Source organism: Syngnathus acus, chromosome 19 (assembly GCF_901709675.1).
Source record: "Syngnathus acus chromosome 19, fSynAcu1.2, whole genome shotgun sequence".
Classification (NCBI taxonomy): domain Eukaryota; kingdom Metazoa; phylum Chordata; class Actinopteri; order Syngnathiformes; family Syngnathidae; genus Syngnathus; species Syngnathus acus.
The window spans coordinates 6895366-6913522 of record NC_051103.1 but is presented as its reverse complement, the minus strand read 5'-3'; the positions used below and the strand labels follow the sequence as shown (position 1 = coordinate 6913522).

Here is an 18157-nt window from a genome sequence, read left to right as displayed (position 1 = left end):
CATGTTATAAATTTACTATAAACTAAAAATGCATGTATTATTTAAATATATATACCTTGGCAATGTACTATATGAATAATACAAAATGAAACCAATGTATTTGAGCGCCCTCCTGTGGCCCCAAAATGAAATAACACAATTTAGAAACAAGGTATTTCAGAATATTTTTTTACTTTAATTTTTTTATTGGAACTGCACTGAATGCTAAATGTTCACCTGATACAAGAAACAAATACAAATACTCACGCTAAAAACAAAAGCAAACTTTCCAGGGGGGGGGGCTGCCTCGCTCTGCTATGCCAAACTACAGACGGGAGTTTTCCGCTATTGCTTTTGACAAGAGTACAGGATGAGCCTGAACAAAGAAAATAGAAGGAGGAGGAGTAAGTGGGGACACACGTGACGAGGCTTTATAGGAACATCCAACTAAGTGACAGCAATCTAACAGGACTCTGTCAAAGTCTTCAAACACTGGACTGGAGATGGGAATTGTATTTTGTCAGTTCTTCCCCCAGGTCTCGGAGAAAACTGAGGAAAAAAAGAGGCGGGGTATTCCTGAGTCGTTAACGTTGTCATCACATTGGAATTAATCAACAATCAAGTGCACGATGTTTTGTTTTACTAATCACTAATTGATTTTCAGCTGACTTTGAAGTGTTTACAACTATGGGGCCTAAACAACACACATTAGTTGGAGAAGATGGCTGGGTCAAAGGGTGGCGGCTTGGGGGTAGAGAAGGGTTTAAAAAAAAAAATAGACGCTGGGTTGCTGATGCATGTTCCCAAGACTGCAGTCCCCCCCCCCCGAAAAATAAAAATATATAAACAAGATGTTCCAAGTACAAATTCCACTGGAACCTGTCAGAATGGGGGCACTGTCTCTTGGTCCCGGTTGAAGGGAGGGAGGGGGGGTGCTGCAAGGGGCTGGGAATGAAGAGGGGTGGGGGGTCCTGGTGGTCCGTTCTGGCCGCTATTGCTCGGTGAGGTGCTCTCTGGGCTCGCCGTGTTTGGAAGGCTGGTTGGGCGACGGGGCCTGCGAGGGGTGGGTACCGGAGGGCAGGGTGTGGGCGATGGGCACCCCGCCGGGCACCATGCCCTCTAGCGCCCCGGCAAGGCCGCCTGGTGCCACGCCCACCACGCCCGGTGGGTATCTGGTGGAAGTAGAGCACAAGTTACTTTCCAAAACTGCACAGTTGAAATGAAAATTGGTTACAAGGTCGGCGGCAAGGTTCGGGAACGGATCCAACAAGTAGAGAGTCCCTTTTGACCTTACAGTAAGTAGGTGGAGCAGAGCGGGAGAAAGGAATCAGCCACTCTAAAATCTCACTGTCTATGTTCATTCCACAATTGGAGGACATTTTCTGGCTGTAAATAAAATAATCCCAAAATATTTGGAAGACAAAATAACCCCCAACAACTCGCTTTATGTTGGAAGTAGGTGACTGAGAATCTGTAACAGACACAACAAAATACTCTAAAATAAATGTTCACTTCTTGGAAAATATCAGCGCTTGAATTGTCTTGCAATAGTGGAATGAGCCATACGTTTACTGGGGGGGTTGAAAGGTAAGTGTGGGTGGTGCTCTAGCAGCCACTCCCGGTGCATTTACCTGCTCCCCATCTAGGCGTTTATTTTGTCTTGGGGAAGGCCGGTAGCGGCGGCCGGCAGTGTTTGGTTGACGTGGCTGCGTGGAATGACAACAACGCAAGCAGACATGACGACAACACATTCGCACCTCACATGCGCAAGCTTCCACTTCAAGCGTCAAAAGCACGTCATCGACACATTTTCTGATTTTGGTTGGACAGCGATGATTTCACAAGTACACAACACGAAACGAAATTGTTTTGGATTTGTCGGATGGTAATTACTCTTCACACTGTTTCTGAAATGACTTGACGAAAGCTGCCTTTTCATGTCGATTAAATATGTCAACCATTCATTATTCATTGTAGGCTATTTTTGTGAGGTCACCTGTAGGCTGCACCGTTGAGTTCGGGATGAACGGCGGGTTGGTCCATCACGGCCCAGGGCGCCGTGGTGACGAAGAACTCCTTGTTGACGCAGTTTCTTAAGCTGTCCGGGATGCGGCCTGTTGCGCGACACGAGGTAAAGGACGCGTTGGTCGACTGCCGTCAGCCTGAGCGTGCGTGCGGCCAAGTGCGCCACCTACCTGTGATGGCTCTTCGGATCTCCGTGGCGGCGGCCTCCCTCATCTCCAGGGACGCCTGCTCGCTGTACCAGGCCGTGTGAGGTGTGCAGATCAGGTTGGGCGCGTCTTTCAGGGGGCCTTGAGCAAAGCTGAGCACAAAACAATTTCAGGATACTTTGCTAACTGTACGGCGAGAACATTCATGGACCTCTAAGTTCTCGACTAACCTAAAGGGCTCCGTTTCATGGACATCCAAGGCGGCCCCGCGTATCCTCCCCTCCTTCAGGGCCTGGGCCAGGGCCTTCTCGTCCACCAGGCCGCCCCGGGCTGTGTTTACGAGGAATGCTCCCTGACGCATCTACACACACAGACGCACAAGGACGTAGAAAATGCGGCAACATTAGGAGCAACAAAAGCGCACGCACCTGTTTGATGGTGAAGTCGTTGATGAGGTGGTGGTTGTGCTCGTTGAGGTTGCAGTGCAGGGAGACGCAGTCGCTCTGGTACAGAAGGTCCTGCAGTGTGTAGACGCGCTGCACGCCCAGCGAGCGCTCCAGCCCGTCCTGCAGGTACGGGTCGTAGAACAGCACGTTGAAGCCGAACACCTTGGCGCGCACCGCCACCGCCTGCCCAGAACGACCTGATGACAACAGACCGTGCTGTTGAAGACGGTTTATGGAAGAGAGAGGATGTGGAACTACAGCGCCACGCACAAGACGTATTCGCTCACCGAATCCGATGAGGCCCAGGGTCTCCCCGCGGATGCGCGCAGCGCCGGACGCAACCTCCCGGATCTGCTCCACGCTCTGGACCCGCGTGCCCTCGCGGAGAGCTTGGTAGAGCCACGTGTTCCGCCGGTACAGGTTAAGCACGTGGCACAGGGTGGAGTCGGCCGTCTCCTCCACCGCCGCGGATGGGATGTTGCACACTGCGATGCCTGCAGGTGAGGGTGGATAAAGTTTGTATTTGAATTGGAAATTATTCTTTTTTAAATTTTCATTCATTTTTTATTTGAGTTTTTATTAGGCATTTTCACAATATTTAGCAATTTAAAAATATTTGCATGAGCCTTTTTTTTTTTCTTTTTTGCCTTAGTTTTGTTGATGTAGTTTACTTCCACGCCACTACAGGGACTCGTGCATTGTACTGGGAAGCGTCGAAAAATCCGCGGTGAACTTGAACATGGCATTAGTTGACAGGTAGTCAACAGTTCCGTGCAAGTGCAAAGGCACATGTCTTAAAACTCCGTTCATCAGCGCCAGGAATTGACTATACAGGGTTTAGTCAATTGCTTAGGTCGAGAACGGCATCCTTTGGATTCATTTTGGATTATGGCGTTTGTTTGGAAATTCTGGATGTGAGGAGGGCAAATGTTTGGCGTTGCTGAAGACTGTGGAGCGGCATCAGCAGCGTCATCGCACCGGGAGAGACTCAACAATGATGGCCAACGCTTGATTGAGGTATAGTTTGATCAGCTGTTGTTGTTTTTTCTGAACGGCCATTGTTTATTGGTGTGCACACAGTTACAAAAAAAAACATCGCTTTGCACGCTGAGACGAGTTTGTGGAACAGTGCAAACGCTGCTGCATCTAAAAATAACTTTCGTTGGTTGATACGCGGGTGATCTTTTTTTGTGTGTGTTTGCGAGCTTCATTGCCAAGCCAATTGACCTTTTGTGGACATAATAGCTGAAGAGGCAGAACGCCATCTTAAACTTGGTGAAAGTGCTGATGTAAAATCAATGACTGAAAAATGTGTGGTTAAATTACCACCAAATGCATTACTGGAGTAAAAATAAGCATGTTAGAAAAAACAAAAAGTATGACTTTGGCAAACTGAGTCACAATTAGACAACAGTTTGGCAATTTGAATGGGTTGTGTGTATGCAGACTCAATTAGAGACATTTTCCCTTTTGCATGATTGTAATTTACCTCCATGCCACCAGAGGGACTCATGCATTGTACTGGGAAGCATCTCAAACATGGCACTTTTTGACCGCGTGCTTGTCATGTGGATTTTTCCTCACACGCTTTAGTCTTCAAATGATTGTGTTGCACGATTCTCCCATCCTACCGAGCTCTCCGGCCGCTTTGATATCGATGTTATCGTATCCGCTGCCGATGCGAATGATGATGCGCAGTGCTTTGAACTTCTCCAGGTCTTCCCTGGTCAGCGTGATGGTGTGGTACATCATGGCCCCCACCGCTTCGTTCAGCACCTGCCCACCAAACGAGAAGCAATATTTTCAATGTGAGCTCCATGCAAATGTTGCCTTGGCTTTCTTTTTTTGTTTTGAATATATCCCGCCCGCTTTAATGGGAAAGTATAAAGAAAAAAAAACATCGGCAAGATGCAGCAAGCGATCTGCGAGGCCGCGTGTTGTTTTTGTCGTAATAAAAGAGCCACGAGCCAAAGTAATTGCAGCGCTGCACGCCGATAAAACGGCGGTGACGTTCAAACTCGGGTTACCTTCTCGTGAATCTCCTGCGTGGACTGCGCGTCGCAGAAGGCGACGGTGGCTAGGTCTTTGAGGATGGGCATCTCCACCGTGCAGTCGCGTCCGTCCAGCAGCGCCACTAACGGGCGCGGGTGCATGGGCCCGTTCATGATCTGGGGCCGGATGCCTACAAGGAAGGGCGATATTTTACATTTTATTCGCAGGATGAAAAATTCAATTGACAAGCTGAAAGAGACTTGATTGTGACATTGATTCCATTAAATGTCACTATTGTTCAAAGGTTTCTCTACAAGAATGTAGGCTCACTATTTGGCCAGATCAGAGACACTTTTTGATAGTTTTGATCAATTCCGTTAAATGTCAGCAATTCAAACGACAGTAATTGCGAGCGCACCATTCGGACAGATCAAATACATTTGCCGGTTTGATCCATTGGATGAAAAGTCTGAGAGCGAGAGAAATAGGGGGATCACATTAGCACGAAAGAAGCATAAAAACAAACAAACAGAAACCAGGCCGTTAGACCGAAGCGCTCTCAAGAGACGCATCGGCGACAAAGAGGAGAAAATGAAGGAAGGAAGGAAGGAAGGAAGGAAGGAAGGAAGGAAGGAAGGAAGGAAGGAAGGAAGGAAGGCGGCGGGCAAGCGAGCGAGCGGTCCGGCACTGCGGAGGAGGAAGAGGAGGAGTAGGAGGATGAAGAGGACAGTAGCGGAGGTGTCGTCTCTCAGCCTGTTGTCATGGTGATCACTTCATCGCCTTTCAAAGTACTTTGACTTGATTTCAGGCCCACGACGGACCTCGCCGTGAATGGGAATATCCTCAGACCAATTAAAGACCCGCTGACAAAAGTGAAAATACAGTCTTTTCAGTTGGTTAGGATGGATTTAGCTAATGTCTTTTATTTGAATGGCAACAAGAGCCAGACAGAAGTGTCAATAAAAAAATCTAGCGGCGAGCAAAGTTACAGCCTTGAGTGTGTGTGTGTGAGAATCATGCAGCAGGCTTTCTGTCTTTTCCTATCTCTCTCTCTCTCTCTCTCTCTCTTCCCTCCGGTGTGATAGGATCTCTCGTTTGCTCACTTCTCCCTTTGGCGGTCTTTTTCTCGCCTATCAATCCTCAGCCGTCCCCCCCGGCAACCGCTGCCCCCCCCATCCATTTCTTATTCAGTGGAGAAAAATAACCGCAGTTGTGTCACCGACCTTTGAGTGACAAGCCAAGGCCGAGACTTTGGAGTTGATACAAATGTTTGAGAGGTCTCGTTTCTTTACGAGGCTTTGGATCTTTAGCCGTGTTGACTTTACAAGTGCGCTGTCGCTATGTGCTTCCAAGTTAGCTGCGGCCAATAAATATGAATCGACTTGATGTCTCTGCGGCGTTGACGGGCACTCTCGTTTTCCCTCTTGCGTTCCCGCTCGTTGCTCAACTGTTGCCTCGCCGCCGTGAGCTTGTGTTGGGCGGCGCAGAAGACGGCGGCAGCTGTCGCAGCGGCGCTTGCCAAGGGAGCGCAACACGTGAGCCAGCTCGCAACCATCCCATCGCTAATAACTAATGAAAATGTTAGATGAGCATATTCAATATTGTATGATCATAATGATAATTCATAAGACAACAGGGCAAATGGCGGCTTTGTCGCAAAGGACGTTATTTGGAGACTCCAAATGCCAAAATTCGCATGGAAGCAAAGTCGAAAGATTGCCGCCGCTGCTTCTGCTGCCCTTGGTGGATGGAGCCAGCGACACTTAGTCAGAGTTTGGCAACCCAACGCAGCAGCAGCAGATGAGGCCAGAGTTTCCATTATGTGGCCAGCCTTTTCCTACCACTGCTAGGGAGGGAGGGAGGGGGGGGCAGTGTTGGTGGGTGTTTGGCGGGCGGAGAAGAACCAGGAGGGGAGAGAGAGGGAAAACACATTTACCAGCAGACGAGCTCTCCGTGGCATTATCTTCATCTGCCGCTGACGGCTACCTAGCAACGGCAAGCTGCTGATTGCAGGTGGCCAACGTCAACTTGGAGCTTGACCACCCAAAGCTGACGGACGTTGCCAAGTCATACCTTAGTTGACGATACAGTTCCTGAATTTCTACCCAAGTTGCCAATATTGCTAGCCCATGATGGATATATCTCTATTTTGCATTTTCCTGCTTGTTTTCCCATACCAAAGGGCTGGCTGGCTGGCTGGCCTTGACACGGACACAACAATCCCAAGCTCACACACATTCTTGGCGACTGGCCCACTATGTGAGTGCGAGAGGCTTTAGAGTTAACGCACAGATGTGCACATAGTGGTGTTTCCGCCTTTATTGGGCCAGAGTTCGTACCCCCAGTCTGCCGAATTACTCATTTACAAGAAGAAAAGGCTCCGGCAGCCGGCGGCAGCGCGAGGTCACGGCGTGTGTTTGTGAGTGGGCGCCCAAAATTTACGCACAAAGGACGCTTGTCCCACACCGTGCCCCACCCAGCCGTCCGCCGCGCCGTCATGGAGCGCACGCCTCGTTTCTTTTATTTGATTTTGGGGGGCCGGAACAAAAGCTAATGTCAACAGCCTGTGCGCACCTCCACCCTGCCAAGTTACTACCACGCTAAGTGCTAGCGCACGGGGATGACAACACGGTGGGCAAGCCCCCCCCCCCTCACGGACCCTCTCCCCCTGCTCCGTCCCACATGCTGGACTTTATTAAAGGAAACATGCCGCTTGCCTGGAAAATGTTGCCGCCACATTCTTCCTCGCGCTTATAAACGTCGCATGGCGGGGGGTGAGAACAAACCCAGTTGAGGGAAGCAAAACAAAACAAGTGGAAAACGATAATCCAAGTATGACCCCTGCTCCCCCAGAACCCCTCCGGCTCCTTCCCTGACCCCCCTGGGTCTGGAAGCTTAGATCACTGGGATTGCAGCCGCATCATTTTGGTCACAGAGATGCAATTTTGGTCCTTTAAAAAGTGCCCCCTAGGATGGAAAAAGGCGGCGGGCGGAATGGCTGCTTCTTTCTCCGACGGCGGCGCTCGCCGCTACATCGGGTCTGGACGCGCTCCGGCAGCACGAGACCTCCCTCCCTCCCTTCCTCCCTCCTCCTTCTTCCTTTTCCCTCCTTCTTCTTCTCCTCACTGCTTTTTTGGGGTATGTTTTATTTCTGATCTGGACTGCTCGCACCCCTCCCCTCCCTTCACGCACACACCCCTCTCCTTCCCGATTATTTGGTTTCCTCCACCCCTGCTTTTCTGACAGCTGCATATCAAGCAATTTGTATCTCCTCGACAGCGTGAAAGAGTTTTTCAGACCCTTTTTGAAGCTTACCAATTTTACATTAAAGTGTAAAGTGGAAATAAGGCTTGTGAATCATTTTGCTATATTTTTGAAAGAATAATGGGAAATCACTATTAATGAGTGGAGTCTGTTTTCTTGGGATGGCGCCTTTGCAATCCCCCAAGCTCATAAATTAAAACAATATTTGCGCGCAAGTTGTGGAAACGGGAGACATAGGGGACACGCCCGCCCCCGCCGCGTCCAAGTCGCTCTGTCGGCTGCAGGTGGCCTCCAGATGTGGTGACTTGGGAGGGGGGGGGGGGTTCACTCTAGTACATTTTCGGACCTTAGCCCCCCTTCTTTAGTCCCCCCTCCGCAGTGACAGGAGCCATCTGGAGTGTCATAGACTTCCACAGCCTGCCCATGTGTGGCCTCCTGATTACAGCAGCAAATAAATTGCGTTCACGTACCGATCAGGTTGATACCGTGAGATGGTACCATTTCACACGGGACTTGCCCCGAGAAGCCCCTGCTGTGTTTGTTGCATTGATTTACAACACAGGTTGCAGATCAAACCTCAAGACAAGGTTGGGGGTGGCATGACAAGAACCGGCACAAACCGGAAGTTGTACTGTGCCGACCAGCTAGTTGGATGAAAACCAAACGCAACGCTTTATTCTCATTTTATCCCCATCTTTTTCATCCCACCCCCTCAGACTCGGAGACCAAGGTAAATATGCGCGGCAGGTAAAGTGATGGGTAAATCTTAAAAGAGCCCGGTGGCGAGATATGCCACTCTTTACACCCCCCCCTTTATATTTCACGCTGAGAGAAAGAGAGAGGGGGTTGTGAATAAAACACACAAGGTTGGCCAACACTTCACAGAGGATATTCAATATCCATGAGCTTTTTCATTTCACACTGATGAATAATTCAGGGTGACCTGCCCACAGCTGAGAGAGAGAAAAAAAAAAAGGAAGAAAGGGAAAGAGAGAGAGAGAGGTGGGGGGGAGACACTCCAAAACAAAAAGAAAGAAAAAAGGATGGACGAGGTGTGCAGAGGCAGTTGTCTGTTTTTGCAGCTGTTGCATCAACATGCAAAGACTGACGTCTATGCACTGCTTATGTTTTATTATCCCTGATTTTGTTGTTGTTTTAGTCGTGGCTAAAAACGAGGCTTTATTGTTCTCTGGCGTGAGTCACCCCTCCCTCACTAGATAAAAAGAAAAAAAAAAAAATCATGAAAAATTCAAGAGTATCACGAAAAGCAAACATTGCTATCACCTGGTCGGCCTTGCACTAATTTGTGTAACATCTTTTCGCTTTCTGGAGAGGTCAGCTGGCACACACGGCAAAGTGTCACAAGCAGGGGCAGCAAATGTGTTCCTCATTTGTTGCCACAGTCATTAATGCCAACAGGAGCAACGCATCGGATCCACTGAGAGATGCTTGTTTTTTTTCATGTAACGTGCCAATCTGTGGCACAACCTGTTTATCAAGGCCATATTTCTCCCCATGTCCTGACATCGGCTCGGATGAAGAAAGACACCTCCCAGCTGACTTTGTATAGACCTGGACCGGCCGCCAGCCAATCACACCAAGACAAACAAACCGATGGCGACGTTAAACTCGTCAATGAGAATAAACATGCATGTTGGAATATGTTTGTAACCTCCGAACTCTGAAGCTGACATGCTAACAAGCACTTGGTCACCGTGCTGCCCTACTTAAATACACAAAGCTTCAATTGCTATTCAGAGTCCCTTTTACACTGGCTTACAGAACTGTCAAAGGCAACGTTGACGAATTCCAGACATTTTTTTTTTCCTAAAAGGATCTGCCATTTTGACAAATGTCCCAGGAAGTTCCGAATAACACTTGGGCGCCGTCAATTGATATTTCCCTTACGGCTACAGGCCGCTACAAATTCTCTCGAGTGAAGCCCCGCCCCTTGAACACGCAGCCCGCTAATACTCCAGCTAAGAAAAGCCCGGCTGAAGATCCTCAGCGGATTATCTCCTGAAGGAAGCCACGTGACGACACACAATTCAACACCTGCGTTAAGCCAATGACGCGGCGAGTTGACGTCACGTGACGTGGAAGCGACCCACCTGCGCTGCTGCTGCTCTGCGGGACGCCACTGGCGGACAACTCCATGGCCGAGGCGCTCGCTGCCTACCTACTTTGGCTGGGAAGACGGTAACTGTCACGACTAAGCCGGACTCCAGTGTTTAATGCCATTATTGACGCTGCTTAGCCAACCAAGACGTCGCCCTGATGCAAATCCCTCCTACCACCTGATACTTTAGCCACAATCTTAAAGGAGACATATTGAGCTTTCAAAACCGTTGAATTCCAAGAATCAACAACAGGCATTTCTCTAGCGCCCAGTCCGGCCTTGGTTAGAATCAAAACCAGTAGGCTGGAGCATCTTGTACGCTTCATTGTGTGGGGGCTAATAAGTAATAGGTCCCTCAAATGCAATCAGTCATTGTCAAAGGAATAATGCGTCGCGACTCCGAAATAGGCATGTTTGAACATAAAGGGGGGGGGGGGGAAAGGAGGCATGCGGGACGAGAGCCTCTTCACCAGTCGACAAGAGCTCCGGGCGTGAAAAAAGAAATCCCTCGAGAAGTGAACGGCGACAAAGAAGTAATTATTTGCGCTCAATTTTCTCTGGCTCGGAGCAGGGGAGAAAAAAAAAACAACACAGTAGTGTCTCTTTTCCCCCACTTTCCTTAAATGTGAAGATTATCTACCTTCTGATTGCAACCGGAGCCCAGGTTGCCTGGCAACACGCAATTAAGAAGTATGCTTTCTGATTGTCTGTGTGCAAGGCCCTGGCGTTATCAGATGAAGTCACCCAAGCAACAAATATCAGCGCCATGTAAATGAGTTTGTTGTGCTGCCAGGGTGGCATAACAAAATAAAAAGAAATACTATAACCTTGGGAAAAAACAATTTTCTTCACCCAGATTGATTGAACGAGACGCGAAGGAAAACCTTTTCATCCATAAATGGATTTTCAAATCAGCGTCATTGCTGTTTAACTTTGATTTTTTTCTCACGTAAATAAAAGCAAAATAAATATGCATTTATTAACCTTTAAGAAGAAAGAGTAGGGAATTGAAGTTCAGTGATTACTGTCAGAAGGATGTTCACTGAAATGAATAAATAATTAAGATGTACCGCAAATGAACAACAAGGTGTCTATAAAAACTGATTCCTATAATAGCCTATATCTATCATTAGACTAATTGGATTTACAGGCAGTTAAGCACCTGATTAGGAGAGAGTGTAGAGTAAAATAACAAGGACGGCGATATTTACCGGAAGAGAAAGACGCTGGATGCCTGATTTGGTTTAGTCTTCCGAAAAAATTGACTACCAAATAAGACTCAAGTTGATTCTCACCAAGTAAAAACTAAATGTTGCGCAGGAAATGCATTTCAGCATGCCAATTTATACGTGACAAAACAACGGAGGGGGGGGGGGGATTAAGAGAGATTACTGTACTTGTGTCAGGTGTGGTGGTCATGGTCGAGACAATGACTGGGGGACCCGTGCGGCGTCCGACCAACTTGGTGTTGTTGAGGTTTTGCGCTTGGAGAGAGGCGGAGGAAGCCGTGGCAACGACGTTAGCCTCGGGAGCGGCACTGATCCCTTTCCGGAGGAGTTGCGGGCTGTGAATAGGGCTCGGAGCTGCTATGGGCGAAGCCGGGGGGAGGTTGGGGGCTCGTTTCATCAGCTCCATGGGGGAGTAAGAGCCTGAGAAGGTTTTGGGCGCAGCTCCAGGAGATCCCGCGGCAGGAAGGGGCTGTTGGCCAAGAGCAGACATAGCGAGGCCGGTGTGGGCGTTGTACATGGAAATTGGTCTACCTTGGGGTATGGCGCTGCTATATCCTACGGGACTGACTGGTAAAGCTCCAGCTGCCAGGGGGCGTGGTGCTGGATAAGCGGTGGTCTCCAAAAGGTGTTGGGACGGAGCACTGCTGGGTCTTCTCCCGAGAAATTCCCCCAATCTGGGGGACATCGTTTGAATAGTTGTGGGGGGTTGCTGCATCAGGCCGGGATCCATGCTCAAACCTTGGGGCGGTACGTAATAGTCGTTGCGGTGGCTGAAGCTGTTGGATCGGGCACGCGGTGCCGTTCCAGCACTCTTGTAATTCAACACGACACGGGAAAGAACGCGGGCCTGGGCCAAGTTGGGAGCGACCGAGCGGACGTCATGGTCTTCCATCATACCCAGCATGGAGAGGGAATCAAAGCCATGTTGCAGCAGGAGAGTGATGGTACTCTCAGCCAGACCTTCAGCTCGCAAAAAAGCCAAAAAGGAAGGATCCACCATCCTCTTAGGGTCCGCAGCACTGGGGTGGTGGGGAGGAAATCCGGAGGACATTCCTGCCGTGGCAGCCATCATGGCTGCACTAGGATCATAGTTCGTCTCATAAGGATGTCTTTGGGAGGCTACGGCTCCGTAAGCACGAGGGAGAGTGCCGTCCATTCCCTGCGAAGTCGGGTCCCCCGCAGAATCGGTGGCAGCCGACTGACGGGGTTCCAGGGACAAGCTTCTGAAATGGTTTAATGTTTGCTGAGCAGAGACAGACTGCTCAGCGCCGTAATTGGGAAGATGGGGCTGAGGTCCGTAGTTTGCGGGTGAAAGGGAGCGGCCAGCAATGCGCTGAGCGTCCAAGATAATCTTAGATCCCAGACTTTCCCTGTACAAACGGCTCAGCTCATGGACAGGAAGGGGAGGAGGCGGTGGGGGAGGAGGCGGCGGGGGTGGAGGCACAGGGATAGGTGTCGAACCAGAGGCCTGCACGGAAGGTGCGACTCTCGCTTGATCCCATAGAGGCTTCAACCCCCTCGCGCTCTGTCCGTAATGCGAGGCTGACCTCGTGAGAAGGTGCTGGTTATCCCTGTAAAAGCCAGACTCTTCAGGTGGTTGACCCGTCGAAGCGGCCTGAAAATAACCATGAGGCGGCGCGGCGCCACGGCCTGACATGGCTTGCTTGAAGTAAAGGTTGTCGCCAAGATCCAGCTGCGGAACCTTACTCGTGAGCTGTTGCTGCCCTGGTTGGTGAACCGGATCACACGCCGACGATCCGAGGACCGGAACCTGTGTCTGAAGATCCGAGTGTTGCGGAAAGTAACCTCCGCTTCCACCTCCGCTTTGTGCCAATGAAGTCCTTAGGTCGGGAACGGTTCCGCAGAAGTGACAGCGACTTATGGCCCCGTCTCGTTGGTCCTCAGACCAAAATGTACCCCACTGGCCTGGAGAACCCCCGAAACGCGACTGCTCACTTGGGTTAGGCATCGGGGAAAACAAAATGGACTACTATAGGAGCGGAAAATAGACATAAGTGTTGTGTTTCCACTCTCCAATTACATGCACGCCTATCGAAAAGGGAGGAGCGAAGAATGAAACACAACCCACACCTGATCTGCAGCTGGAGGCTCCCCCTTATCCTCATGTTCATGCGATCAGGTGGCACCCGACTAAATAATTCAGCCCTCGGAACATTAGAACTTCATACAACTTTGGGGCAAGGTGCTACTACTAATGCTTGTGCTTGCTTGGATTACTTTGAAGGCAAAAGAAATTGGGCTCAAATAACACGGCCGGACAACACTAGCGTAACGACAGGGAGGGAAGGAGATGCGCTAATCCAATAGAGTTAACGCACGTCATCTACACTAGACGCTACGGGGGATTAGCAACAAACCAAAACATGCGCAAATCTGTTGCTCACGATGACATCTGCAGAGAACTTTGCGTCCGCCAGATTCCATCTTGAGCGGAATGATCATCGCAAGAGAGTCACTGGCTGTGCGATATAACCCGACAATAAAATTTGATTTTTATGTCAAAAGGATGAGTTCAGAGTGTCATCTACCTGTTGCTCAAAGTCACCTTGCTTCAGCTCCAGATACCCGCAACATAGAAAGTGCATGGACACAGGATGTTTGCTGTAGACCAACTCTGAAAATGAGATAATTCCGCGCTTTTCTACCCGAGATGCTGCCATTGGTGATAAACTTGTGTTTACTTGCCAAGAGCGAGTGCAGAGCAAACAAGTGGCAGGAGAAGAATAAATGTGCAAAGGGGAAAAGAGCTGATAAGGTGCTGAGCGGACAAGCCTTGACTTTGTCACCTTCAAAACAGACGGTGACAGCATTGGACTGTGACTCCATCTCCATCGTGAGACTTGTTTTTATTTTACTGATCGAATGGGTTTCTTTCCGAGTCATGTGAAAAACTGTGATGACAAACTGTGCCTCCGTCAGCCATCACTCACAATAACGCCACCTAATAAGCGACGACGCAATAAGCGTACCATCCCGTGAACGCGACGGGCCGAAGGCTGCTCCAAGCCCAACCCCAATATCAGGTCAAGTGATTCATTTCCCACAGTTCATTGGCAAGAAGCAGCCAGTTGCCAAATGTATCTTGTACGCCTCTCTTGAGGTCTGCTCCATAATTAAGTGAGCATGCTATATTACACTGGTGCAACGGGGACTAGCATGAATTATACAAGAAAAGTGTCAAAATACGATATTTGCTGCCAAAAGGGCAACAATGCGCCAGATGTAATCTCTTTCTAGACTTTCCTGGCGACTTTCAGGAATTAACGCGTGACAGCGGGGAACTTGATTCAATTTCGACTTTCTCGAAATCTTGCTCGCATTGGCTTTACGCTGCAGAAACCTTTGAACCGTTTGAACGGCGACGTTTTACACGTGATTATTTGCCTTCCACTTGTCAAGCCCGTGGCCCGTGCTGCCTGCAGCACAGATGGGGCTGACAGAAGGGGAGCGGCGACGGCCCACTTGTTTTCTGCTCAGACGAGGGAGGGGGGCTGCGCAGCTAAGCCACACTAGAAGGGGGCGGGGCTACGCGAGACGGGGACAAAACCGCAAGCCACAACGGCAGAGTGGCGCTAATCTGACGTTAGAGTCTGTCCCCTGTGGTTGTAAAGAAACTAAAAACAAGTTACTAGGTGATTCGTTAAAGATGGCCACATTTCCCCCCCCCCAATTTAACTGTGAGAGAAGAGCGAGCATCGCTCCTTCATCTGCTCTTCATCTTCCTGCCAACGGTGCCAACCTGGATCAAGATGAGTCACGCCAGAGAGGATTTTTAGCCTCACGCCAGAGACAATAACCGGTCAGGGCCTCGCTCGGTGTTTGTTTTTCTCCTTGAGCCGAGATTGTCGTCATGGCGGCCTTATCGTGCCGCTCCATGCGTTCGGTGGGACAACTTTTTTCCACTTCTTTTTACCCAACGAGAGGCTCTGCCCAAACCATTTTCTCTATTTTAGGCGGGTCTGTTTTGCATCTATTGTTTTGGATTCTTATCTAACATTGTATTTTTCTACTAATTGTTCATTTTGGGGAAGGTGTTTTTCTTGCAATTATGGTCTTTTATATTCTCACAATGAAACAATGTTTGTGTAACATGTTTATTTTTCATAAATTCAATTTTTTGTATTATTTAAATTTTTTGAGTAATATTTGTGCATTGACCCTGATGTTTGTCCTGTCCAAAATTCATTTTACTGCGATCCCTACCTTCACAAATTCGGTCCAGCCGTTGCCTCTTGACTTTGTGTTTGTCGGTGAGAGACATGGCCCCCAAAAAAGGACGTCTCGGCTCAACGGGCGGCGGGCGCTGGGGTGGCTTCGGCTTTATGACCGCTGACAAGGTTCAGATGCCTCTAGTGCACTGTGGGCACTGCTCCCCGGGGCATAACGCCTCGGCACATATACCTAAAGCAAGAGGAAAAAAAACACTTTACTGCACAAATAAGAAAAAAAAAACCTCAGAATCGGGAAAATGTAACAACACACGGAGCCCAGTAGAGGGTAGTTAAAAGCAACTCTGAGAGTGTAACTCAATCTCCAGGGAATCGATGCCGTGTCGTTCCCCTTTAACAACTTTAAGCGGGAATTTCTTATTTGCTAATCGCCGACACGCATCGCAGCCAATCGTGCACAATTGCGTTGTTGTTAGAGAGAAAACCAAAAAGTCAGACGAGTTGGCTTTTTTTTTTTTTTTTCTATCTCCTTGCTGGCACAAATACAGTGCAAGTACAGCAAAAACACACACGCACACACAAAAAGGATTAATTGTTGCACTAAAAAAGTGCTTGTTCAGTACCAGAGGCAGCCTTCCTCCCACCGACTACACAGACGTTTTTGTCTGATGCAAGCAAGCACACAAGCATCACAAATAAAACATGGGGGGGGAGAAAAAAAATCCTTGCCTGAGGACTTTCAAGTCCTCTGTGAAAGGAAGCAGTCCAAAAGCACAGCCATCAAATTGTTTACAATGGAGTGGAAACACTCTCAAAAAGTTAAGGTAGCTGCAAATGGCAGTACAAACTTCAAAAATGATTTTGATGATGTGCCACACGATACTAAATTTCAATAAATACATTTTTTATGCATGCCGCATTTTTTGGCTATGTGATGTATTAGAATGCAAAACAAATGTGCCAAAGAGGGCAAAATAAAAATTAGATGTTGGACGGCTGGCCGCGGCGGCTGTCCGTCAGTGGGGGGATTTGGCGGCCAAGCGGTGGTTTCAATTAGCCACGAGCCGAAACACTTAGCGGCCTCATTAGTTGATTAATGGATTTCGCCGCAGACGGGTACTTGACAAGTGATCGATCGCCATTGTTGCTTGTGGTCATTTAAGCGAGTGCTGGTGAAACGTTCTTGCGGCTCTTTTGACATTTCCAATATTTAAGAAGCATCAAAAGACTTGGCGGTTGCCGTGAGGAGTCCGAAACATGTTGCTCTTGGATGTTGGACCATGGGCAAGCACGATCATCGGCCTTCGATTGATGAAGGGGGTGGTATCAATTAGCATCCAGCAGAAACACTTAGCTGCCTCATTAGTGGATGAATGGATTAGTGGCAGACGAGTACTTGACAAGTGATTGATCGCCCTTCGTGCTAGTTTAGAAAAGCTCAACCAGCCTCAGCAACTTAGCAATCTGATCGATTGCTCTTACGAAGACAAAGTGTCCAAGTGAAACTCCGCTCAGCGGGCATCTCTGGATGCGACTGAATTATTCAAAAGGTCACGACCACCTACTTGCTGTGTGAGCCCGACGCTCGGATGCTGCGAGGGAGGCACGATGCCAAAGGAAGTAATTCGGAGGACTCATCAATTTTACCCTCAAACGCATCCAGAGTTAATTGGCTACAATTAATTAGCTGACATTAAGCCACCGGGGGTAGTTGGAAGGTTTATGATAAATCTTAGGATGGAAGGTGATGAGGAGACACTTGCGCTGATGCACGAAGAGCAATACATCTCCACGAGTGTCAGTCAAGTGTCACGGGGCTGAGATATACGTCCTCCGATGCCAGAGTGATGGATGAGTTCGGAAAATCCATACAGTCGTCTATTTATATTCAAAACAACCGGGCACCATAATGTGAGATTTCCGAACGAGTTCCGCAATAGGCGTGGGCAGGTGACAACTTGACACAAAGCGAAATTGGCTGGAAAACCATGCCAAGAAAAATGCTTCCCACTTGCGGCATCGGGAATGATGCTTGCGTTTAAGAAAGATATCTTCACCGAGAACTAGCCAATCAATACGCTTGCAAAGTTCCAGCAGGCGAGGTTATCTGTGTGTAGTAGAAGCCAGAGCAAAAAAAAAAAAAAAAAAAACAGAACAGGAAAAACCGCCTGCAGCGTGCCAACCTGTTAAGCACAGGGAAGGTGTGGCGTTACCCAATGCCAACAGCAAAAGGCCAGCCGGGCTCAGCCGGCCGCTCGGTCCCAGCTCAGCTCCCTTTGCGTCCTTCCAGGAAAAGGTGATTCAGAGATTCCCACTCCTAAAATTGAGGTGCTTCCACCCCCCGTGCTCTCTGGAATGTGCCCACAAACTTCCCGCGGGATGGTTGAGACAGCCTGTGCTGCTGTACACGGGCTTTGCATTGGGAGCGTGCCAGTTCAAACAATGTGCTGATAGAGTCCAGAGTACAAGCGCTGAACCCAGTTGCAAAACACGGATGAGGACTCGCGCCGGCGGGAATGCTCAAAAGGATCATTCCAGGTTTAGAGTTTTCCACGAGGGGGTCCTCAGTTATGGCCCCCTCAAGATATGTTTGCACCCCTAAACCCGAGACCAGATTTCTATCCCAGCACCAGTGTTCTGCCGTTCGATTCTGGGGCGATAGGTGACTATCCTGCCTCAGCGCAAGCTAGATAAGCAGCTGCCACCAAGGTGCAACCCCTGCTGATCACGACGGGCGCACAAGACAAGGTTGACCCCACCCCCTCCT

At 49.1% G+C, this 18157-nt stretch overlaps 1 protein-coding gene across 12 annotated transcripts in view; it reads right to left on the bottom strand.

Annotated features, from left to right (window-relative positions):
- Window positions 1–178: 178 nt before the first annotated feature.
- ctbp2l (C-terminal binding protein 2, like) overlaps window positions 179–18157 on the bottom strand; it is a 28684-nt gene continuing 10705 nt past the window's right edge. For 4 of the 12 annotated variants that reach the window (XM_037278690.1, XM_037278693.1, XM_037278692.1 and 1 more), the window contains 9 exons: window positions 15425–15622; window positions 4624–4778; window positions 4228–4372; window positions 2884–3090; window positions 2579–2793; window positions 2381–2511; window positions 2175–2302; window positions 1976–2093; window positions 971–1151 (listed from right to left, as the gene is read on the bottom strand). In XM_037278690.1, coding sequence (XP_037134585.1) covers window positions 971–1151; window positions 1976–2093; window positions 2175–2302; window positions 2381–2511; window positions 2579–2793; window positions 2884–3090; window positions 4228–4372; window positions 4624–4778; window positions 15425–15482 — 1338 coding nt within the window. In that variant the 5' untranslated portion in view covers window positions 15483–15622. Of the gene's footprint in view, window positions 1152–1610; window positions 1686–1975; window positions 2094–2174; window positions 2303–2380; window positions 2512–2578; window positions 2794–2883; window positions 3091–4227; window positions 4373–4623; window positions 4779–7305; window positions 7644–9963; window positions 10025–11368; window positions 13185–15424; window positions 15623–17401; window positions 17522–17573; window positions 17813–18157 lie in introns of those variants that run through there. The other 8 variants (XM_037278691.1, XM_037278695.1, XM_037278694.1 and 5 more) reach the window with 8 other exon arrangements.